The 25,953-nt window shown below is 42.7% G+C and overlaps 1 protein-coding gene across 3 annotated transcripts in view; it reads left to right on the forward strand.

Annotated features, from left to right (window-relative positions):
* Nucleotides 1-294: 294 nt before the first annotated feature.
* The window catches only part of LOC116260385 (probable uridine nucleosidase 2), a 58,243-nt gene continuing 32,584 nt past the window's right edge, over nucleotides 295-25,953 (forward strand). Inside the window, exons 1-5 of one of the 3 annotated variants that reach the window (XM_031638696.2) lie at nucleotides 295-503; nucleotides 3,344-3,459; nucleotides 3,742-3,801; nucleotides 19,425-19,610; nucleotides 19,683-19,787. In XM_031638696.2, coding sequence (XP_031494556.1) covers nucleotides 380-503; nucleotides 3,344-3,459; nucleotides 3,742-3,801; nucleotides 19,425-19,610; nucleotides 19,683-19,787 — 591 coding nt within the window. In that variant the 5' untranslated portion in view covers nucleotides 295-379. Of the gene's footprint in view, nucleotides 504-543; nucleotides 1,588-3,343; nucleotides 3,460-3,741; nucleotides 3,802-19,424; nucleotides 19,611-19,682; nucleotides 19,788-25,953 lie in introns of those variants that run through there. The other 2 variants (XM_031638695.2, XM_050079402.1) reach the window with 2 other exon arrangements.

Here is a 25,953-nt window from a genome sequence, read left to right on the forward strand (position 1 = left end):
TCACAGCTTTTCTATGAAATTCTAAATAAAGATTTACATCCCAATTATCTGAATTTCATGAGTTCCTTCAAACCCCTTCGAATCTTTTTCCAGCATATTTGCAAACAAATTTCGGAAACGTTGGTTTTCTTGTCATTTTCCCCAATTCCAAATTAATTGACATTCCACAACTTTGTTTCTAACTTCTAAGGGAGCAAACGGTACATAAAGTAAAAGCACAAGCACCAATTTTTTGTTCTGTTAGAAAATATGATGTCAAAAAATAAGACTGGATACATATTTTATGGGCGGCACGGCCGGAAAACTTTTTTTAGTGAGAGGCCTTCAAGACAAAACCGGGTTTCCCATCTCCGTGTACCGTGAGTCTGCTCTTCTTTGTATGAACGAAAGCCGTGCCCAAATTATTGGGGCTGAACATTCGGGGCCCTCTCTCTCTCATACACAAGACATGGTTGAGCTCGAGATGAAGAAGAAAATCATCATTGACACAGATCCAGGAATTGGTAACCCATTCACTTGGACTTGCGCCTTCTTTTCTTGATGATGAGGATCTTAGCGTAACAGTACTTTTGTTTCACCTCTCGCCCTTTATACATTTACAATTCTTTCTCTTGTTGGACTAGAGAGGGATTTGTTCATCTAGCAAATAATAGAACTAAGCAGCTGATATCTGGTAATATCATCTTCCTGTACTCCTGGAAATCTTTAAAGGAAATTTGGCACCCTCGTTATGTTTCAAGAGAAAGTCGGGGAAATTGTTACTTTACAATAAATTTACTTTTATTCTGCACGTTAAACTTCTCCCATCAAGGTTGAATGAACTAAAGGATTATCATCAGTTTCTTCAGTTTGAATTCATATAAACGGGCATGGAATAAGTATTGCGAACATATGGTACCAAGACTTTTGTGCGTTGTTCTTTCTTGTCAGTTAAACTTAGTTATAAACAGCTATAGGAATTGAGCAAGACTAGCAGGTTAGAGAAATGAAGCGCCAGTAGGACAATATTTCCTCTGAAATATCTGATGTTCCAGAAAATGCAATGCGCTATAGGGTCCCCTTTCTTAAGATTCCATTACTGGGTGAACGAGAAATTCAAATTCAAAGTAAAGAAAGTCAGAATGTTGTAAAGACACTCAGAAAAGTAAATCCATCAGAACCTTGACCTTACAAGGACTAGGATCTCTTCGAAAAACCGGCCTTGGTGTCCTGGACACCTTTCTACCTTCCATCTTTGTAGCTATTCTCATCCCAATCGTCATGGTAAATAAAAATGTGTGTCTGCGCCCACATGCAATACCTCTGATGTGCGAATCATTAAACGTCTTTGTCGCATCCTAGCAATTATCTTCAGTTTGTAGTTTCAGTTGCCCTTCTCTGCATCTGAGATTTGTCCCTGAAATATCATACCTTGTGGTCTTCTGCAAGGGATTAAGCATTCTTGTTTTGATTAACTTAATTGAATCCTTATAATGCTGTTACTTCATCCGCCTTCTTTTCTGGTTTGTATCGGCTGATGCATGCTTGCTGTTGGTTAGCTCCCAACGGCTAGTCCACTTCTCTGCAAAGATGATAACTCTATCTGTGGTAAGCTTTCTTGCCCACAGTTTCATCTGTGTTTATTCTTTTTAAAATTGAGTACCTTAGTGCACTCTTTTCTCTTGTGAGACAGTATTTGTGTTTAAGCTCTCTTTTTGACCTTTTGTGTTGTTGATTTATGCTGTTTTAAGCTAATTTGACAAAGAGAAGACTGAAAAGGGTCTGTTGTATTTCTCATATGAACTCCTGAGTTTGTCTGACAGATGAAGAATGATCAGGCCTCTGCATCATTTATTTTCATTGTTGCTGAATTATGTGCTTGGACAAAATGTTTTCACTTTGCAAATATTCACAAACGTCTGAATATAATTATATATTTAGAGGAAATAACCTCACGAAAGGGCCAATGTCTTTGGTGGAATATCTTTACAACCGGAAGAACATAGACAACTTGCTATTGTTGGTTGTCATAGGAGGTTCAACTGCATGTAGGTGTGATTGTGAGATGAAGTAGAGCTTAAAATTCAAGATCTAGAAATCAATGTTATAAAAGCACTGCTCCAATAGAGAAGAAATCAAGTAAAAGACAATCTCCAAGATGAGTAAAAAAAAGGCACTCATGACGCCAGACCTGTGTTGTATAGCCTTCACAAAAGCGAGCAAATATTTTATATTTATATATATATATATATATATATATATATATATATATATATATATATATATATATATATATATATATATAAAGGTCGCAATTTCAGGCCATTATGTCATTCTCATACTGGTACTGAAAACTATGTACTCCAGATAGAGGTAAACCGTATCCACATTTGATCCATTTTAACTAGCTTATAAAATCAAATAAATGTGTGTGGCACATTGAACATCTTGTATTTGTTAACTATATATACAGGTCACAATTTCAGGCCATTATGTCATTCTCATGCTGGTACTAAAAACTAAGTACTCCAGATAGAGGTAAACCTTATTCACAGTTGATCCATTTTAATTTTTAACTAGCTTATAAAATCAAATAAATGTGTATGGCACATTGAACATCATATATTTGTTAACTATTTTACTATTTTTTGGCTCGATTAATATGTTTCAATTATATCGTTGATGTACCCCAAGATTTTAATTCAATAAGATTAATAGATTTAAATAATTTTTATGATATTATTGCATCATTTATATTCGCTTTTGTTGGTCTATATGTGATATGTAATTGTTTCAGTTGTTTACCTGTGCAATCTAGTTTCAATCTCAACAATGTGAATTTTTTTCTAAGTTGTCAAATTGGAAGTTGGGCAAAGTACGTTCAAGGCCCTAAAAAGACTAGTCAGAAGATTCAGAACTAGTCTGTGCTAGTTGGTCCAAGCTGATTGATTATAAATAAGTAATAAATAATGTATATACTCAGAAAAAGGATCAGGGCTTAGTTAGCTCACCAATGATTAAATCGATTGGCTGCCTAGCTTGACACTGACCAACTAGCTGCTGATTTCTCAACATAAATCAGTTGACAACTAACTCAACTGACTAGTCAGACTAGTGCGCTGTTTAGTTGGGATTTTGACTACTAAAGTCATTTAACTCAACCTTAAAGAGTGACTGGTATCTGCATGGTCAACTAATTGGGAATCACAGTTAGATTGATGTTTTCGGGAGAAAAGAGCACAGCTTTTTCAATCAACAAAGTTGTGAATTGTGCAAAAGAATTGATCTTAAATGCTCTTATGTTGCAAAGAACCTGAAAAGCAAAAGGTGTGACCAAGCAGTTTTCGCCATTCCGATTATGCAGATGATGCAATGGCCATATTCTTGGCTCTTCAGTCACCTGAGCTGCAGGTTATTGGACTTACAACAATATTTGGAAATGTTTATACAACACTTGCCACACGGAATGCCCTGCATTTGGTATGGTTCATCCATCAATTTAAAAACTTGGGTAGCAAGTTGTTCAGTTTATGCAAATATTTCATTTAGAACATGTATTCCTTTTATTAGATGAAAGACTAAAACAACAAAAGCAATTTTTTTTTCCCAAGAAAGATTAGTACAGAAATGTGCTTTGTGCCTTTATCACTTCAAGTTTCACTCTATAAACAGTAAAGTTGACACCGTGCAGGTCATAGTTTGTTTTTCTGCAAAAACTGTTGCCCTTGTGTGTTTGAGAGTTTGCCTTTTTTTCGATTTTAGCTGGAGGTGGCTCAGAGGCAGGATATACCAGTTGCTGAGGGTTCGCATGTCACAATTACGGTATGTAAATTCGGATGGTGTATTTGATGGTGGTTGTGGAGTCCTTATTTGTATTTTGTACCTTTCATGCAAACTTTTGTCCATAATTATTTATAAAGCCTATCTCACATAGATCTGAATACGGTGAGAAAGGTCAGTGACAGTATTTGAAGAAAATTTGGTAAATGGGATGCAGTATATATATATATATTATATATATATATATATATGGCTGTGATTATTATTATTGTCATTGTCACAAACATCACCTTTTTTGTCATGTTAAGAACGGGCAAAAAGGAAAAATGAGGAAAGAAGAATCACGATATTAAAAAATGCCCAAAATGAAAATATTGCGTTAGAACACCTGGAGTTTGAAAAATGCAGAAATGTTATGTAAGTGTTCCTCAGTCCTTAGTCGAAACCTCAAAGGTTTGCTTCACACTGTTCTCTCTAAGTTTAACCTAAGTTTAATTCATATTTTATAACTATCCATTGATTCTATTCTTCTATAGAATCTATTGAAATTAAGACTCATCTGTATTGGATAAATGCCTTCACGTACGAGTTAAAATCCCTTGAAAAGTGGAAAATATAAAAATTTATATCCTTATTCAGGATAAGAAGTGATGAATATATTGTAAATCAGGCCCAAACTTGTCAAGTCAAATGCTTCAAGAGAAACACTCTTGAAGCTTCCAATAACTTCAATAAATAACACACACACAAAGAACCTCAAACTTGAGGAGAAGAAGAATGTATTAATCTTGACAAAGTATACAAAAAGAGGCTAAAAAGCCATAATATAACAAAGGTCCCAAGTGCCCTATTTATACAAGAAATAAAGAAGAAAGGAGGAAGAGGAAGTGGCTGTTGGAGCTCCCAATGGCTATCCCAACGGCTAGAAATCTAGCTGTTGGGAACTCCCAACAGCTATTTCCTTTGTAGAATAAAAAAAGAAAAAAGTTCAGAAAAAGGCACAAAAAATACAGAAAAAATTAGATATAAGAACTCCTATGTATACACACATATATTTATATATACAAATCATACATCAAACAGCTAGGAGTTTAAGTTATATGATAGTAGATATCAAAACATGTATGTATACTTACATTATAAATTCTAACATATATTGCCTATACTGAAGCAAGGTGGGAAGGGGGACGATCCTAGTAATAGTCACTCCATTAGTTGTGTTTTATAATAGTATTAGTAGACCCTTGCTTCTTACGCTGCAAGAAGCAATGTATGATATTTCTTTCATCAACATAGGTACAATACGGGGCTTCATTGACAAGTATTTAAATAACTCATATGAAGAGCCTTCTTGAAGAATGAAAATTCACTTGGAGTCACTATCAAAACCTTGTTGTCAAAACAAAAGTGCGACCTATATTATGAACAAGCACTTTTTTTCATGAATTAACAATGTATATAGAATGGACTGTAATTATGTTCATGAAGATTCTTAAGGAATGACATTGAATTGTCATGTTACATTTGAATCAGTTGATCACTTGATTGACTTCTCCAAAGCATTAGTGACCTTATTTTTCTTGTTTTCTTAACAAATTCATGGTTCCCTTCGTACATCTCTCTCTCTCATTATATATATATATATAATGTTGTTATATCATAAACCCTTGCTAGTGCTTTTACATGGTATTTTTAGCGATGGTTTTCACATATTTTGTCATCTAGCAACATTCGGCTGATTTCAAGCCCTCATATGTATTGAGAAAATTGGAAAATTGAAATATGCTGGCTGTTGGATGTTGGCAAATGAAAAATCATGGCTATGTAACAAATTCAGTTCATACAAAATGACTTCATATTTATCAATGACACACATGACAAATATGCTCTCAACACCTCAACATCGATGTCTAACAAAAACAAAACATCAATGAGACCAAAACATGACGCGCCGGCACAACTAAAAATGCAAAATCTCCTCAGTAGGATGTAAAAGGAGCCATCTGATCAACTTGGTGCCCTGGGTCCACCAAAATTAAAAAAAAAAAACAGAAGGCTTAGTTTTCACAGTATAACAATAAACCAGATAAATCCATAACCCTCTAAGGTAAGGGCCCAAATATAAAATATAACATATATGGAAACATAATCACTATGCTATCATGATACGTGCATGTAATCATATGACTTGACATGGGAGTCTCTCACATGTTCCATAGTATGCAGGGATCTCTTAATAACCACAATCCACACATCATATTCAATTTAAGCACAATCACGTCATTCACATTCGTTTCATTTACATTCATTTCATTTACATTTGATTCAATGAATTGACAGCTCTTGTGGGTGCAAACACAGGCGTGTGCACACCACAGGCGACCTAGAGTTGGAAGACAACCCTCGTGGTGGCTCGAAACGATACGGATCTATTCACGCTATAGCATGGATGTGTGAATTCCAATGAGAGTTGCTCAACCTTCCCTAGGATACCTAGGTTGGGAAGGCGGGAGTTCAATGCTCCAAGCACATCTCGCAATGATATCTTGGGGCCTTGCACCGCTTGCGCTCTAAGTAGGTGAGACTAGTTGCGAGGGCAGGACATATTCCAAACATATTAGCATAACCCACTAGCCTCCCATCAATTATTCTTTCTTAACTTATCATTATGAGGGCATATTCACAATGAGACCAGCTCGCATACGAGGTTGGTTCACTTTAGGAGTGCACCCATACCTCAAAATGCCTTCATAAGAGGGTTGCACATTCAATCAATACTCTTAGCTAGCTATTATATTTTATGGATACTTCTACCCATCAAGTTTATTCAATTAATTCACTGCTCAACAACAATGCAAATGAAAATCTCATAGCATTCACATCAGTCAAACATAACAATCACATCATATAAAAACTTAGCCGAACTACGGAAAAATAGTTTGGATCCGTGATTGGCTCGTAGTTGTCCTATGCAAATATGATGCTATGATGCTCACTGATGCACAATCGGGGTCAAGGAGATACTTGGCTCGATGTCCTAAGCAGTTATAACTTCTACATGCATATGCCATCGATTAATAATTTAAAAACAATCAATCATTGTCACACATGCAATGACAATACAATGAACACATTATATCACACATCATTCAAATAAAACACATACGATCCAACGATCCTAGAAAGAACACACTCTAAATTTGGCCTCATACAAGGATTTTCTTGGAATGCGCATCATATCTAAGCCTGGGTATCGGGCCAGGTACCCGACAGGTACTCGGTACCTGGCCCAACTCGGACTCGGGCCCAATAAAATAAGGCACTAGGCTGCCTGGGTGGGCTCGACGAAGCCTGGTTTGGCTCGATTTTTTTAATATTATTTTTATTGATTTTTATATATAATTATAATATTTTATTATGATTAATTGTATATATATATATATATATATACGTCGGGTCGGAACTGGGCTTGGGTTTCAGGTGTCGGGCAGTCCCGATGCCTAGACCTAGATATATCTGTTGTGCGTCGCCACAAACGCCCAAAATTGCCTCGAGCTCCGAATCCTGTCGCTCAAAGTTTACTCGACGTGCCTGTGCACCTGCAAAAATTCAAAGCGATAAGTTTTCATTCATTTCGCTCTAAAATCTGTTTAGGTAAGAAATAAGACCATTGAGGCATAGGTTATTGACTCAAGCAGATGCCGATAGGTTGAATCAGCCCATAGAACATTTTTTCAAGTTTTTATCATATTTAAAAGGTCAGTAAGTGTGAACCTTCCCAAATGCATCCTTAGACGCACTATTAATAAATTAGATACTCAATAGGTACCTAACACCCTGCTGATGCATCATCATTTGCAATTTTACTTCCCCATTAGCAATTCAAAGATGATACTATACTATTTCTCTAGCAATAGCGTATTCCAAATAACTCACCTAGAAAAGGGTGTTTCCTTCGCACCCTTGTGTACAACAGGATCCTAATAACTTAAATGTTCTATCTTTGCTCCAAATCGTAAATTTAACTTACAAAGCAACATCAGTACTCCCCCCCCCCACATGCATCGTAACATCCAACAAAATATCTATAGTTCTTCGCCCCTCCAAAACAGTCATAAACCTTCTCCAGTGTAATAAAATCTCTATCGTGCGCCCTAAATCATTCAATCTTGAATCTAGCATGCTCAAATAAATAATTGTTCATGCACTTAAGGAAAACATTAGACAAAATATGCTCGATTAGGCCTCACTCACCCCTTTTAAAGTCCTAGCTATTGTAGGTGTCCCTGGTATTCACACCTGTTAGAATATGTTGTTATGGGAACCGGGTCCATATCTGGACCCGGTTCTATGGGGCGCGGGTACCGAGGTGGGCTCGGTATCCTAGGCGGCTTCTCCTCTCTCCCTCTTTATATTGTCACTTGTGTTTAGTGTTGAATTAAGTGAAATATAATTTTCTCTCAGGGTTGCAGTGAGCCCCTAGGTCAGAGCTTCCTCGTGGTTTTTCACCTCTTTCCGAGGTTTTCCACGTATATTGTGTGTTCGTTCTCTACTCTCTCTTTGTGGTTCGTGTTTCTACATGGTATCAGAGCCACCGAAGTTGGAGAAGCGTTTTTTCCAAGGATCGTCAAGTTTTTCCGTCGCCCGACGCCGTTGAAGTTCCGGCGCCGCTGCTGCCCGTTGCTGTGTCGTCGCCCTGCTCTGCCGCCGCCGTCCTTTGTTCCGCCGCCGCCGTCCTCTGTGCCGCCGCCGTCCTCTGTTCCGCCGTCTTCTGTTGCGCCTCCGCTGTCCTCCGTTCGGCCCGTTCTTGGTTTCTGCCACCGTGGGTGGCCTCTGTGTTGCGCCGTCGCCTGCCTTCCGTCGCCGCTGCCTCATTCCCGCCGCCGTCGCCGCTGCTCCGTGTCCTCCGATATCCAGCCCCTCATTCTGCGGAAGCCGACCTCTTTTGATATGTGGACTGTGCTTGCAAAGATGTATGGTCGCAAGAAGAGACATCTGCGCACCTATCAGATTAAACGTAGTATTTACTCCCTGACACATGGTGATTTGTCTGTTGCTGCCTTCTATGCTGCCCTGAAGACCAAATGGGAGGAGCTAGATTATCATGTGACTGATGAGTGGACGTGCGGTTCAGATCATTCCCTCTACTGGGAAAAGGAATGGATGGACCGTACGTTTCTGTTTCTGGGAGGCCTGAGGGATGAATTTGAGTCTATTCGTAGCCAGATTCTTAATGGTGATGAGATTCCGGGGATAGAGGAAGTATATGCTCGTGTTGAGTCTGAAGAACAACGTCTCCAGGTGATGCATATTGACATCGGTCATGGCCCTTCTGCCTTTGTCAGCCGTGCCTCAGGGACTGGGCAGCGTCCTGCCCGGCATTGCACTCATTGCAACAAGTTGGGGCATTCAGTGGATTTCTGTTGGGATCTTCATCCCGAGAAGAGACTGGGTAGAGGTTGTCCTCCCTCTGGCAAGCGTAGCCCTTCTGGGTCTGATTCTAGTCAGAGCAATTCTTCTAGTGGTGCAAAGTCCAAGCTGTCCCCTGCTCAACTCAAGGAGTTACAGGCGTACATTAGCCGCCTATCTACTACCCCTGCGGAGTCCTCCACGTTTGAAGGGGCTCAGCTAGCCCAAGCCCTCGTTGCCTCGACTGATCAAGGTAACCCCACTCTTGCTGATTGGATTGTTGATAGTGGAGCCACTCACCACATGACAGGGGACTCTAAACTTTTTCAAGAATATCAACTTTCCTCTGGCAAGCAACGCGTGTCTATGGCAGATGGGTCTTCTATCTCTGTGGCTGGGAAAGGGAGCTTGTCCTTGCTGAACAAATACCGTCTCCACAATGCCCTGCATGTTCCAAATATTCCTGTGAACTTACTCTCTGTCAGCAGTATTACTAAAGAATTAAACTGTAATCTAATTTCCTCTGCTGATCATTGTTCCCTGCAGGACTTGGTGACGGGGAAGAAGATTGGGATTGGTTCGGTTACTGATGGGCTCTACAGGCTGCCGGTACAAGTTGCTTCAGCATTGATTTCTGCCACGAGTGGTCACTTGTCTGGTGTGAACGATAGATCTACTGTTCTGCGATGGCACGAGCGTCTTGGACATCTCCCCTTCCAGTTAATAAAGAAGTTGTTTCCTCATTTGTTTGCTTCTGTCTCCATTGACTCCTTCGCTTGTGAAGTGTGTCAATTGGCTAAACATGTCAGGGCTTCATACCCTATTTCTTTGAATAAATCCACTCATCCGTTTGCCTTAGTTCATTCCGATGTTTGGGGTCCTTCTGGAGTACCCACGTGTGGTGGTTGTCACTATTTTTTGACGCTTATTGATGATTACTCTAGATGTACGTTCGTGTACTTGTTGCGAGAATGTAGTGAGGTTCCAGCAGTTGTGAAAAACTTTGTTGCCTTTGTTGAGACTCAATTCCATACTACTGTTCAAGCTTTTCGTACGGATAATGCAAGAGAATATGTCTCCCAATCCCTTGATGAATTCTTGAAAGGAAAGGGTATTGTTCATGAAACCTCTTGTAGTTATACCCCTCCTCAGAATGGTATAGCTGAACGTAAAAATCGTCATCTATTGAATGTTACCCGGGCCATTATGTTCCAACGTCATGTCCCGAAGCGGTATTGGGGTGATGCACTTCTCACTAGTGCACATCTCATTAACCGTATGCCTACTAGAGTGCTGGATGGTCAGTCTCCTTATTCTACCCTGTGGCCTACTCAGAATCCGTGGCCTCTTACTCCTCGTGTCTTTGGGTGCAGTTGTTTTGTGCATAATCATAGCCCTACTCTCAAAAAACTTGATCCACGGTCTATTAAAGGAGTTTTCTTGGGGTACTCTTCCACTCAGAAGGGGTATAAATGTGTGGATCCCACTACTTCCAAAGTATATGTTTCGAGGGATGTCACATTTCATGAACATGAGTCGTATTTTCCGATGAATACTCTTCAGGGGGAGTGTCTTGGGAACAAAGGGGAAGAGTATTCCTCTAATCAGCTGATTCAGTTTATGGAGTTTTTGGATTACAAGGTTAGTCCCAGTGTGATTGACACGGTCACGGTCAGTAATGAGAAGGGCAGTCATATGGAAGGGGTCACGGTGGATGCTCAGCCCACTGTTGCCCGGGATCACTTGTTTGGCAAGGTTTATGTCAGAAAGGAGAAAGCTACTGTGGAAGATGTTGGTGATGAGGATAGAACCAATCCCAATCCTGTGATCTCCCCGGATGACCCAAGTCCATCGAATGAAGAGCTCCCTATTGCTTTGCGCAAAGGCACCAGGTCATGTACTTCTCACCCTATTCAGAGATTTGTTTCTTATGCTAAGCTCAGTACAAATTACAAATGTTTTATCACAACCTTATCCAAAGTTGTTATTCCCAGGTCGGTGGATGATGCTAAGGATGATCCCAAGTGGTTACATGCTATGACGGAGGAGATGGGTGCGTTAGCTAAGAACAAAACATGGGAAGTTGTTGATATCCCTAAAGGGACACACTTAGTTGGCTCTAAGTGGGTTTACAACGTGAAGTACAAACCTGATGGCACTGTAGATCGATATAAAGCTCGTCTGGTTGCAAAGGGGTTCAGCCAAAAGTATGGGATCGACTATCTTGAGACCTTTGCCCCTGTTGCAAAGTTGAAGACTGTGAGGGTTATTCTTGCTCTTGCTGTGCACAAGAAGTGGCGCATGGACCAGCTTGATGTTAAAAATGCGTTCTTGAACGGCCATCTGGAGGAAGAAGTCTATATGAGCATGCCTCCCGGGTATGTTCAAGAGGGAAAATGTTGTCACCTCAAGAAAGCTTTGTATGGCTTGAAGCAGTCTCCTAGAGCTTGGTTTGAGAGACTAAGGATCGTTATGAAGTCTACTGGGTACAAGCAAGGAAATGGAGATCATACCCTATTCATAAAGCAGAGAGATGGTCTGGTGAGTCTTCTCCTTGTCTACGTTGATGATATGATTGTCACGGGCAGTGATGAAGAAGAAAACAGAAAGATGAAGGAGAGATTAGCTAAAGAATTCGACCTCAAGGATCTGGGTAAGCTGAGATACTTTTTGGGGATAGAGATTGCTCGATCAGAGACAGGGCTGGTTATGAATCAAAGGAAGTACACTCTTGACTTACTAAAGGAGACAGGTAAACTTGGTTGTAGGCCCTATCTTACTCCTATGGAGTCGGGAACTAAGATAAGTATCAAGACGGGCACCACTCTGGATGAGGAAGGAAAAGGGCGATATCAGAGGCTAGTCGGTAAGCTTATCTATCTTACTCTAACTCGCCCTGATATCACGTATGCGGTAAATGTGCTAAGTCAATTTATGCATGCTCCCACGGATTGTCATTGGAAGAGTGCAGAACGAGTGTTGGGATATCTAAAGAATGACCCAGGAAAAGGGCTGCTGTATACTCGACAAGACAAACTTACTATTGAGGGCTACTCAGATGCAAATTGGGCAGGTTGCACTGACACAAGGAGGTCTACTACAGGGTATTGTATCTTTTTTGGAGGTAACCTAGTTGTTTGGAGAAGTAAGAGGCAAGAAGTATGTTCGAGGTCTAGTGCTGAGGCTGAGTACAGGGCTGTTGCAATGGGGGTTACAGAGATGCTGTGGCTGAAGATTCTTTTGACTGATATTGGTGTGGAACTGGGAGATAAAATGAAGATGTACTGTGACAACAAGTCTGCGATTAATCTTGCCAATAATCCAGTTCTACATGACAGGACCAAACATGTGGAGATTGACCGTCATTTTATCCGGGAACGCATTGACTCAAAGGAGCTGATTCTGCCATATATGAAGTCTGAAGATCAAGTTGCAGACGTCCTAACTAAAGGGCTTTGTACTTCTTCATTCGAAAAGAATGTTAGCAAGCTTGGCATGTTTGACATGTGTTGATAGATTGTGGGTTTCGGGTCCGGATCCATACCCGACCCGCCTTGTAGCCCGTTTTGGGCTCTACTTAAGTCATGTAACCCTAATCCTTATGAGTTAATGATAATCTTTAGAGAGAGAGAGTCTGGCTGCTAGTGGGCACCAACTCCTCCTCATTCGTGGTTTTTTCTCCCTCGTGTTGAGGGTTTTCCACGTTACATCGTGATCATTGTTTCTCTTCTTCTTCGTCTTGTTCGTATTTCTACATGGTATCAGAGCCGTGAAGTTCCGGCGTTTTTGGTTGTCTTTTGCCCGTGTTAGAGGAGAATCGCCCGACACTGTTCATCGTCTCGCCCGTGCCCGACGCTCGTGCCCGAGCGTCGTCTGTCACCCCGCCGCCGTCTCCGCCCAGCGCCGCCCTGATCAACGCCGATCAGGATTCCGCCGTCTCCGCCTAGCGACAACCGGCCCAGCGACGCCCTGGTTAGCGCAGCCGCTTCCGCCCAGCGTCGGCCTGCCCAGCGGCGTTCCCGTTCTGCTGCTTCCGCCCAGCGTCGGCCTGCCCAAACGACGACCTGTCCAGCGGCGGTCTTTTTCCGCCCAACGCCGTGTCCTTTTCCGGCGCCGTGCCGCTCTGCCTGGTCTGTTTCCGCCCAGCGCCGCGCCGACTGCCTGGTCTGTTCCCGCCCAGCGCCGCGCCGCTTTGCCTGGTTCTGTTTCCTACTCTCTGTCCGTTTTTTGGTGTTGTATCGTGTGATTGCTTCTTGCTGCCCTTGCTGCCTACTGGTCTGTGATTATGGCAGCCTCTTCCTCGTCAACCGTCAACACCAATCCCACTGAAATAGGGGCTTTTAGAACGGAGAATGTTCCCATGCAGGTCATCACTCTTCGCCTCACCAAGGATAATTATTTCTCGTGGTCGCCTGCTATGACCATGGGGATTGCTGGCCGTGGTCGCATGGCCTATATTGATGGGAGCAACCCCGAACCAGCAAGAACAAGTGATGTGTGGCATACTTGGTTTCTTGAGGATAATCAAGTGAAAACTTGGATTGTCAATTCCGTTTCCGCCGATATTCAGCCCCTTATCCTTCGGAAGAAGACTGCTAGAGACATGTGGGTGGTCCTCGAGCAAATGTATGGCCAAAAGAAGACCGCAATTCGTACTTACCAAGTAATGAAGACAGTCTATGGCATTCGACAAGGGACCTCGTCTGTTGCAGAGTACTATGGGGCTTTGAAAGCCAAGTGGGAAGAGCTTGACTATCATTCTGATATTCCTTGGCATTGTCCCCATGATCAGGCGCTCTATGTTGCTCATGAATGGGAAAACAGGGTGTTCCTATTTTTAGCAGGTTTAAATGATGAGTTTGAAGGTGTTCGAAGTCAGATTTTGAATTCAGGGGAGGTGTCCAGTATTGAAGATGTGTACTCCTGTGTTGAAGCGGAAGAACAGCGAAGGCTTGTTACAAAAGAAGGGAAGAGGGAACTTGTGCCCTATAACGAGAGATCTGCTCTCGTGAGTCGTGGTCCTGGCGGCCCATCTAGGTCTCTTCGCCGGTGCACTCACTGCAAGAAGACAGGTCACACTGTGGATTATTGCTGGGATCTTCATCCAGAAAAGAAGGGGAACAGAGGGAGATCTTTGACTGGGAGAACGCCCGTGTCTGAGGTGCAAGCCTCTAGTGGAGAAAAAGTCTCCATTTCTGCTGACCAGCTTCGTGAACTAAGGGCTTATTTGGGCAGGCTCGATGTCAACAAGACTGAGACCTCAGAGGGAACTACAGCTAATCATGCTCTTGCAGCTATTGGCAATCAAGGTAACTCTTCTGTGGGGGAATGGATTGTCGATAGTGGTGCTACTCATCACATGACAGGTAACCCAAAATTGTTTCATGAGTATAAGTTGTCCTCGGGAAGGGAACGTGTTTCTCTTGCAGATGGTTCCTCTACCTGTGTGGCAGGCGAAGGCACTCTGTCCTTGTTGGACAAATTTCATGTGCAGGGCGCTTTACATGTTCCCCAGTTTCCTTTAAATCTCTTATCAGTCAGTAGACTTACTAAAGAATTGAATTGTGAACTTATATTCTCTGCCGATCGTTGTGTTTTGCAGGACTTGGTGACAGGGAAGAGGATTGGGATTGGTTTAGCTTCTGATGGATTATATCGTCTTCCCATACGTGTGGCTACTGCTCTGTTGACAGCGATCCGCAAGACAGATAAGAGAAGAGAAGATTGTCTTCAGTCTTTTATGTACTGGCATGAACGTTTTGGGCATTTACCTTTTGGGATTTTGAAACATTTGTTTCCAGACTTGTGTTCCTCCTTTGATGTGTCTTCCATTTCTTGTGATGTTTGTCAGTTTGCCAAACATGTGAGGGCTTCGTACCCTCTTTCTTCTAGTTGTGCTAATGAAGCTTTTTCTCTGATTCACTCTGATGTATGGGGACCTTCGGGCATTCATACCCGTCAAGGTTTCCAGTATTTTATCACTTTCATTGATGATTTCTCTCGTGCTACATTTATATACTTGTTAAAAGACCGCAGCGAGGTTCCTCGAATCATCGAGACATTTATTCTTCTTGTGCATACCCAGTATGGTGCGAATGTTAAAACTTTCAGGTCCGATAATGCCCGTGAGTACATGTGTCGGCCTGTTGAGGAGTTTCTTAGACAACGGGGGATTGTTCACGAGACATCCTGTAGTTACACCCCCCCTCAAAATGGGGTAGCTGAAAGGAAAAATCGTCAACTTCTTAATGTCACCAGGGCTCTTTTGTTTCAGAGAAATCTTCCTAAACACTATTGGGGTGATGCAGTTCTTACTAGTGCCTATCTTATTAACCGCATGCCCAGTCGTGTTTTGAATGGTAGGACTCCCCACTCGTTGCTTCCTGGCAGTCGTCCACCATTTCCTCTTCCTCCTCGTGTTTTTGGTTGTGTATGTTTTATCCATGATCACAGTCCAAATGTCAAGAAACTTGATCCTAGGTCTATCAAAGGTGTCTTTGTTGGATACTCCCCTACGCAAAAAGGATACAAATGTATTGATCCTATTACTGGTCGAGCTTATGTTACGAGGGATGTTACCTTCTTGGAACATGCCTCTTACTTTGGTGTGAATCCTCTTCAGGGGGAGCAGTCTGTGGGCAGGGAAGAGTATTCTCAGAGACAGGAACTTCAGTTTATAGATTTTTTGGACTACAAGAAAACAGAATCACTTAATACTGTTGATGTGCCTGAGAATGAGGAAAGGGGTGACAATAGCATTGAGAAGGAAGGCCCTCAGTTGTTTGGACAGTTCTACTCTAGACGAGGTACTCGGACAGAGGTGATGACTTGTGATGCTAGATCTACTTCCAATCCCAATGCCACTCCTTCCCTGGATGAACCAAGTCCTACCGAGGAGACCGTGGAGACCCATGATGAGGTTGAAAAGAAGAATGACGATCTTCCCATTGCCCTGAGAAAGGGTGTCAGGTCATGTACTCAACACCCTATTGGTAATTTTGTTTCTTATTCCAGACTTGGGAAAGATTACAAGTGTTTTGTTTCTACTCTTTCTTTGGCTGTGATTCCCAGGACTGTCGCTGAAGCTCAAAGTGACTCCAAGTGGGCCGATGCAATGAAAGAAGAAATAGATGCCCTAAGAAGAAACTTGACATGGGAAGTGGTGAAGATTCCTGAAGCCGCTCACCTAGTTGGATCCAAATGGGTGTATACCATCAAGTACAAACCAGATGGGAGTGTTGAAAGATATAAAGCTCGACTTGTGGCCAAGGGATTTAGCCAGAAATATGGAATTGATTACTTGGAAACCTTTGCTCCTGTTGCGAAAATGAAGACTGTGAGGGTGGTTATATCCCTAGCTGTGATGAAGGAGTGGAAGATGTATCAACTGGATGTTAAGAATGCATTCCTCAATGGTGACCTCGAAGAAGAAGTATATATGCATATGCCTCCAGGATATGAAGAACCAGAAATGTGTTGTAAGCTGAAAAAGGCATTGTATGGCCTTAAGCAATCGCCCAGAGCGTGGTTTGAACGACTGAGAAGAGTGATGATACGTCATGGATACAAACAAGGAAATGGAGATCACACTCTGTTTGTGAAGAAGAAGGAGAGCAAGGTTACTCTCCTGCTCGTCTACGTAGATGACATGATTGTTACTGGAGATGATGAGGAAGAGATTATCAAGCTAAAAGGGTTACTGGCTACAGAATTCGACCTCAAAGATCTTGGAAAACTAAGGTATTTTCTTGGTATGGAGGTTGCTAGGTCTAGTACTGGTCTTGTACTAAACCAAAGGAAATATACATTAGACCTGCTGGAAGAAACTGGTAAATTGGGATGTAGACCTACTCCTACCCCTTTTGACACTGGGCACAAGTTGAGTCTCAGAGATGGAGAGCCTCTCTGTGAAGAAGACAAGGGAAGATATCAACGTTTGGTTGGGAAGCTAATTTATCTTACCCTCACGAGACCTGATATCACCTTTGTGGTGAATGTTTTGAGCCAATTCATGCATGCGCCAACCGATGCACATCTGAAGGCTGTGGACAGAGTGCTATGCTACCTGAAGAAAAATCCTGGTAAGGGACTCCTGTATGTGAAACAAGAGACTGTGGAAATCGAGGGCTATTCTGATGCGGATTGGGCAGGTTGTGGTGATACCAGACGATCCACTACAGGGTACTGTGTCTACTTGGGAGGAAACCTTGTTGTATGGAGGAGCAAGAGACAGGATGTTTGCTCTAGATCCAGTGCAGAGGCAGAATATAGGGCAGTTGCTATGGGAGTGTCAGAGTTATTATGGTTGAAGATATTGTTGACTGACATTGGAATAGAGATTGAAGGACCTATGAAGATGTATTGTGATAACAAGTCTGCAATCAACTTAGCCAACAATCCTGTACTTCACGACAGAACAAAACATGTTGAAATTGATCGTCACTTCATTCGGGAAAGGATTGATGCGAAAGAGTTGATCTTACCTTACATGAAGTCTGAAGACCAAACTGCTGATGTTCTGACGAAAGCTCTTCCTTCAGCTTCATTTGAGAGGAATGTATCCAAGTTGGGCATGTTTGATATGTACGCCCAACTTGAGGGGGAGTGTTGATAGATTGTGGGTTTCGGGTCCGGATCCATACCCGACCCGCCTTGTAGCCCGTTTTGGGCTCTACTTAAGTCATGTAACCCTAATCCTTATGAGTTAATGATAATCTTTAGAGAGAGAGAGTCTGGCTGCTAGTGGGCACCAACTCCTCCTCATTCGTGGTTTTTTCTCCCTCGTGTTGAGGGTTTTCCACGTTACATCGTGATCATTGTTTCTCTTCTTCTTCGTCTTGTTCGTATTTCTACAACATGTATGCCAAGCTTGAGGGGGAGTGTTAGAATATGTTGTTATGGGAACCGGGTCCATATCTGGACCCGGTTCTATGGGGCGCGGGTACCGAGGTGGGCTCGGTACCCTAGGCGGCTTCTCCTCTCTCCCTCTTTATATTGTCACTTGTGTTTAGTGTTGAATTAAGTGAAATATAATTTTCTCTCTCCTAGGGTTGCAGTGAGCCCCTAGGTCAGAGCTTCCTCGTGGTTTTTCACCTCTTTTCGAGGTTTTCCACGTATATTGTGTGTTCGTTCTCTACTCTCTCTTTGTGGTTCGTGTTTCTACAACACCAAACGCTTTAATAAGCACACAACGCCAAAGATTATTTGCTGTTGTCCCCAACAACACGCCTTATTTGCTGGTATGAGGGGAAAGACGTATTCTCCTAGCTGTTCAACCCAACGACACCAAAGAGGGTGAGAATGAGCAAAAAAGAGAGCAAAAGAGAAATCTAGTGAGAGAAGAGAGCATTCGGTTGAGAGGAAGAGGGTTCAGCGGAGGAGAGAGGCTGAGTTCAAGAGTGAGGGAACGGGTGAGAGGTTCGGCTGAGGGAGACACGCGGGAGAGAGAGACAAACAGGGGCAAGAAAAACAAAAACAAACGAAAGTGATAGAGTGCTCGGTTGAGAGGGGCGGGGGGATACAACGAGAGAGTGAGAGTGAGACACGGTAAGGGCGAGAGAAAAGCTGGCGGGAGAGAGAGCAAAGGACGAGGGATGATGAGGGCAAGCCGCGAGAGAAACTCAGGACAGAGATGGAGAAGAACAAAGAACGACGAGAGGGAGAGGCAGAGAGAAAAAAAAAAAACGAGGTTGGAGCAGCCCCTCTTGATGCAGTTTTCTTCCTTATAAATCTCTCTCTCTCTCTCTCTCTCTCTCTCTCTCTCATTGCCAGAGAAGCTCAAAAGGAGGAGGTTTCCTATTTCCATAAATGAGGTTGGCTGTACTTACATACTGATTGGTACTTTGTTTGTTAGAATGTGGGGGTGACCTCCATAAAGTGTTCAGGTTGCATAGGTCACCATTTGAATATGATCCAAAAAATTGAACCTTTACTGTATTATGCTTCTCCTTATCTGGTTGTCTTACTTCTTTGCATGGATGAGGTTTTCTAAGATCCTTGTTTATCTTTCCTTCTAAAGCTCATAATTGCCTAATGAAGTTGTGGCAGATGTAGGCTTGTAGTTGTTTTTTCCTTTCCCTTATTTTTTATGCTTATGCAATCAGATAAATTAGCCTTTTACGACCTTCTGTGAAACATTGTGCATGTGTAGAAACAATCATGCATAACTGTTTCGTTGCATTTATTGGTTTTTGTCATCACTGTACTATCATTTCTGATGTAATTTTCCATCTAATGTGCACTTTATCCTGTATAAGAGAGGCACAAAACTCCATATTGCCAATTTTGTACATGGAGCAGATGGGCTTGGAAACATGAATTTCCCTACTCCAACAGGAAAGGCAATTGAACAGACTGCTGCAGCATTTCTTGTCAGCAATGCTAATCTTTATCCTGGACAAGTTACTGTGGTTGCACTTGGTCCCTTGACAAATATTGCTCTGGTAAGTTGTAGTCCACATACTTTTTAAATTTGTTTGTATTCTTATGATGCTTTTGTTGCTGCATTGGTGTAGGCCATGCAACTAGATCCTGAATTTCCAAGGAAGGTTAGACAGATAATTCTTCTTGGTGGTGCTTTTTCGGTTAATGGCAATGTGAATCCAGCTGCTGAGGCCAATGTATGTACTCTTAGCATTTCTGGACATGTAGTTTTCCTAACTCTTAGTGACTTGTGCTACAGTATTGGTACTCCTTTTACTCAATGTGATTTGACATAGGTGCCATTACTGGCCCATTTTTCACTTATGAACTTCAGAGACCTGTTCCAGGTTAATCATTCCAGGGTTTGGTCAACATGTTGCACATAGTTGGAAAAGAGTGTAGAAACTATAAACGTTGGAAAGTGAGTCAAATTGGCGACAGCTATTGATTCGGTGAATTAGTCGTTCAGTGATTCAAGTATTCAACTTAATTAGTTGTGAATCATCCAAAACTACTATTATATTAATTTTCTGAAAAATAATGGAAAAATTATATAAAAAATAAGAAAAACCTTAAAAATAATAAAAAAATGAGCAGTGTGATACATTGCACCCATGCATCGGCCAATGAATTGAATTGGTTTGCCACCGCGTGTGAAATCGTTGCTGTGCAAGTAGTGTTTTTCCGCCGTCCCCGTTTCCAGCGCCGCCGCCGTCACTGCTCCCAGCACTGCCGCCGTCGCCGCTCCCAGCGCCGCCGCCGTCCAGCACCGCCGCCGCCGTCGTTCCAAGTGCCGCCGCCGGTGTGGTTCTTTTTTGCTGGCATCCTTCACTGCCGCCGTCGCCGCTCCCAGCGCCGCCGCCGACTGGGTTATCTCCGCTGCCATTCTTGCCTTTTTTCTGCGCCGCCGCCGACTGTCTTGTTTCTACCGCTGTGGGTTGTGCCTTCTCTGCCGCCGGTTGTGACCTTCTTTGGGGATTGAGATGGCTGACGCAGTGATCCCCAAGCTTGATGATGCCCTGGACACGGGCAGCAATACCAAGAGTGAGAACTTGCCTGTTCATGTCACTTCCATCCGGCTGAACAAGGATAACTATCTCTCGTGGTCTGCTGCCCTAGAAATCGGAATTACTAGTCGTGGTCGCTTGCACTATATCACTGGGGAGAAACCTGCGCCTTCTAAAACTGATTCGCAATGGCCGACCTGGGCGTTGGAAGATAGTCAGGTTAAAGTATGGATTATTAGTTCGGTTTCCGCAGATATTCAGCCTTTGATCTTGTGTAAATCGACTGCCTATGATATGTGGACTGTTCTTGCACGAATGTATGGTCGTAAGAAGCGTGTTTTACGTGCATATCAAATCAAACGTAGCATATATGCTCTTAAACAGGGTGATTTATCTGTTGCCTCCTTCTATGCCGCCCTGAAAACCAAATGGGAGGAACTTGATTATCATGTGAATGATGACTGAAAATGTGGTGTAGATCATGCCCTGTATTGGGAAAAGGAATGGATGAACCGCACCTTTATCTTCCTTGGAGGCCTGCGTGATGAGTTTGAAACCATTCGGAGCCAGATTCTTAACTATGATGAGATTCCTGGGATCGAAGAGGTGTTTGCTCGTATTGAGTCTGAGGAGCAACGGCGTCAGATTATGTATATTGACTCCAGTCAGAGGAGTTCTCCAGCAGCCTTTGTGAGCCATACTTCAGGGACAGGGCAGCGTCCTACTCGACGATGCAGCCATTGCAACAAAGTGGGCCATTCTGTTGATTTTTGTTGGGATCTTCATCCTGAGAAGCGTCTCGTCCGGGGTCGTCCTCCTCCTCATCGCCGTGCTCCTTCTGTGCCCGAGCCTAGTTCGGGGTCGTCCAATGTTGCCAAATCTAAGCTCTCCTCAGATCAACTCAAAGAGTTGCAAGCATACATTAGTCGTTTGTCTACCCAGGATGATGCTTCTACTTCTGAGGGGGCTAGGTTAGCCCAGGCCCTGGTTGCTACTAGTGATCAAGGTAATTCCTCTCTCGGTGATTGGATTGTTGATAGTGGGGCTACTCATCATATGACAGGGGATCCTACGATGTTTCAAGAGTACAAGTTGACCTCTGGGCAGCAGCGTGTGTCTATGGCTGATGGTTCTTCTATTTCTGTGGCTGGAAAAGGGAGTTTATCATTACTGAACAAATATTGTCTTCATAATGCCCTGTATGTTCCCAATATTCCCGTAAATTTGTTATCTGTCAGCAGTATTACCAAAGAGCTAAACTGTAATCTAATTTTCTCTGCTGATTGTTGTTTCCTGCAGGACTTGGGGACGGGGCAGAAGATTGGGATTGGTTCGGTTATTGATGACCTCTACAGACTGCCCGTACAGGTTGCTTCTGCTTTGATTTCAGCCACTAGTGGACAGTTGCCTGGCGTGGAGGACATATCCGTCATTATGCGCTGGCACGAGAGACTTGGTCATCTTCCATTCCAGTTGCTTAAAAAGTTGTTTCCTAGGATGTTTCATTCTGTTTCTTTGGACACCTTCGCCTGTGAAGTGTGTCAGTTGTCTAAGCATGTTAAGGCTTCGTACCCTATTTCGTTTCGTTCAATAAAGGCAACCGTCCTTTTGCTTTGGTTCACTCTGATGTTTGGGGTCCTTCGGGAGTACCCACTTGTCGTGGCTTTCACTATTTCATGACTCTTATTGATGACTACTCTCGGTGTACGTTCGTGTATTTGTTGAAAGGACGTAGTGAAGTTCCCGGCATTGTCAAAAACTTTGTGGCATTTGTCGAAACTCAATTCCAGACCACTGTTCAGGCCTTCCGTACTGACAATGCCCGAGAGTATGTCTCCCAATCCTTTGATGACTTCTTGCGAAGCAAGGGTATTATTCATGAAACATCCTGTAGCTACACCCCTCCTCAGAATGGCGTGGCTGAAAGAAAAAACCGTCATTTGTTAAATGTTACTCGGGCCATCATGTTTCAACGTCATGTCCCTAAGAGGTACTGGGGGGACGCACTTCTCACTAGTGCTCACCTTATCAACTGTATGCCTACTCGTGTGTTGAATGGTCATTCCCCTTATTCTGTGTCGTGGCCTACTCAGAATCCCTGGCCTTTGAACCCTCGGGTGTTTGGGTGTGTTTGTTTTGTCCATGATCATAGTCCCACTCTCAAGAAACTTGATCCTCGGTCCATCAAAACAATCTTTTTGGGGTATTCCTCCACCCAGAAGGGATACAAGTGTGTTGACCCTAGCACTTCCAGAGTATATGTCTCTAGGGATGTTACCTTTCATGAACATGAGGCATACTTTCCTGTGAATCCTCTTCAGGGGGAGTGTCTCGGTGACAAAAGGGAAGAGTATTCTTCGCATCAGTTGGTTCAGTTCATGGATTTCTTGGATTATACGGTTAGTTCTCCAAGTGTGGAAGACGTTGTCAGTGAGGACAGAGACAGTCAGATGGAGGGGGGCCCTGTGGAAGAACAGTCTCGTGATCACCTATTTGGTCAGGTTTACAACAGGAAGAGGAAGGATGTGATGGAAGACGTTGATGTTACCAATCCCAATCTTCCCAATCTTGTGAGTTCCCCGGATGATCCAAGTCCAATGAATGAAGAACTTCCCATAGCCCTGCGCAAGGGCACCAGGTCATGTACTTCTCATCCTATTCAGAGATTTGTTTGTTACTTCTTTATCTATGGCTGTTATTCCCAGGTCAGTGGAAGATGCCAGGGAGGATCCTAAATGGTTACAGGCCATGACAGAGGAGATGGACGCCCTGGAAAAGAACAATACGTGGGAGGTTGTTGATATCCCCAAGGGAACTCACTTAGTTGGTTCCAAGTGGGTGTTTAATGTGAAGTACAAACCTGATGGCACTGTAGAACGCTATAAAGCTCGTCTTGTTGCTAAAGGGTTTAGCCAGAAATATGGGATTGACTATCTTGAGACGTTTGCTCCCGTGGCGAAACTGAAGACCGTAAGGGTCACCTTAGCTCTTGCAGTGCAAAAGAAGTGGAGCATGGATCAACTTGATGTCAAGAACGCCTTCTTGAATGGTCACCTTGAGGAAGAAGTCTATATGAGCATGCCGCCTGGATATGCTCAGAACGGGAAGTGTTGCTATCTCAAGAAAGCTTTGTATGGTCTCAAGCAGTCCCCTAGAGCTTGGTTTGAAAGACTAAGGGTTGTAATGAAGACTAATGGATATAAACATGGAAATGGTGATCACACCCTCTTCATCAAGCAGAGAAATGGTCTGGTGAGCCTTTTACTTGTATATGTTGATGATATGATTATCACAGGTGATGATGAAGAGGAAAAAAAGAAGATGAAAGAAACGTTAGCTGCGGAATTCGATCTCAAAGATCTGGGTAAACTAAGGTATTTTTTGGGGATCTGAGACTGGACTTGTTATGAGCCAAAGAAAATACACTTTGGATCTTTTAAAAGAGACAGGTAAACTGGGATGCAGGCTCTTTCTTACTCCAATGGAGTCTGGCACAAGGATAAGTATCAAATCTGGGACTATCTTGGATGAGGAAGGAAAAGGGAGGTATCAGCGGCTGGTTGGTAAACTTATTTATCTCATTCTTACTCGCTCGGATATTACGTATGCTGTGGGTGTGGGTGTGTTAAGTCAGTTTATGCATGCCCCTACTGATTGTCATTGGAAAAGTGCTGAAAGAGTATTGGGATACTTAAAGAATGACCCAGGGAAAGGACTGCTCTACACTCGACAACATCAACTCAGCATTGAAGGATACTCTGACGCCGACTGGGCAGGATGCACAGATCCTAGGAGGTCTACCACAGGATACTGCATCTTTCTTGGAGGTAACCTTGTGGTATGGAGAAGTAAAAGACAAGAAGTTTGTTCCAGGTCCAGTGCTGAGGCTGAATACAGAGCGGTTGCTATGGGGGTTACAGAGATGTTATGGCTCAAAATTCTTTTAGCAGATATTGGGGTTAAAATGGAAGAGAAGATGAGGATGTATTGTGACAACAAGTCTGCTATTAACTTGGCAAACAATCTGGTCATGCACGACAGAACCAAACATGTGGAGATCGATCGCCACTTCATACGGGAACGCATAGATTCAAAGGAGTTGATTCTGCCCTATATGAAGTCTGAAGATCAAGTTGCTGATGTCTTAACTAAGTCTTTATGTACATCTCAATTTGAGAAAAATGTTAGCAAGCTTGGCATGTTTGACATGTATGCCAAGCTTGAGGGGGAGTGTTAGAATATATTGTAATGGGGAACCGGGTCCATATCTGGACCCGGTCCTATGGGGCACGGGTACCGAGGCTGGCTCGGTACCCTAGGCGGCACTCTTTCTCTCCCTCCTATTTATTCTTCACTTACATGCAATTGTTGAGTTAAGTGAATATAATTTTCTCTCTCTTAGGGTTGCGGTTTGCCCCTAGGTCAGAGCTTCCTCGTGGTTTTTCACCTCTTTCTGAGGTTTTCCACGTATATTGTGTGTTCTTTCTCTGCTCTCTCCTTGTGGTTCGTGTTTCTACAGAGTCTATGAACCATTGTCCTTGATCATTTTGTTTAAACTTTAAAGTGCATGTTTGAAAGAACAATTATGAGTATTTGCTGCACATTATCTGGTACAAACTGAGGCTGGCTTGGGTTCTTTACATTCCTCTCTACTTGTTTTCTTGTTTGTATATCTTTCTTTTATTTTGTGGATTGTACAAACAACATGCTTTAACATGACTCTTCTTGTTGCAAATGAAACATGTGGGAATTCTCCTCTGATACCCAAACCCTGCAGGCATATTAGGGGTTGTTAAAATTGCACTACCACCCTGACCAAAACGACCTCGCCTTCGCCCTTCTTGATAACTTCCACCTCCACAGCCATATCCATATCAACTGTCAGTCACTAACACACCGTGAGAACCTTCATCACTAGTCTCTGACATTTGTTTCCTACTCATCTGATGCTGAAAAAGTTTAGCCTTGAGTTCTTCAAAGCTAGGAAGAGTAGGAAAAACTTCTAGAGCAATACAAAATACCTTATACTTGGGCCGAGCCCACTCAGAATCAACTGAACCTTATAACGGTCTGAAACTGCATTCCTAATCACGACAAGCTGATCTATTACGTTCTTCATTCGAGCCAAATATTCCATAACAGATTTTGATCTTTTCTTGAGATTTTGAAATTCTTGCTTTAATTGTAGAATTCACACCACTGAAACTTGAGAATGTGTCTGCAAGTATGTCACACAACTCCGCTACACTAAGATCATCAGAAGCAGTAGCAAGTACCTCATCTGAAAGAGTAGAAGTAATGTATGCTATGAAAGATTGGTCGCTCTTCATCCACTTAGCATATTTTAGATTACGCT

The sequence above is a fragment of the Nymphaea colorata genome, chromosome 9, assembly GCF_008831285.2.
Source record: "Nymphaea colorata isolate Beijing-Zhang1983 chromosome 9, ASM883128v2, whole genome shotgun sequence".
Taxonomy (NCBI): Eukaryota; Viridiplantae; Streptophyta; class Magnoliopsida; order Nymphaeales; family Nymphaeaceae; genus Nymphaea; species Nymphaea colorata.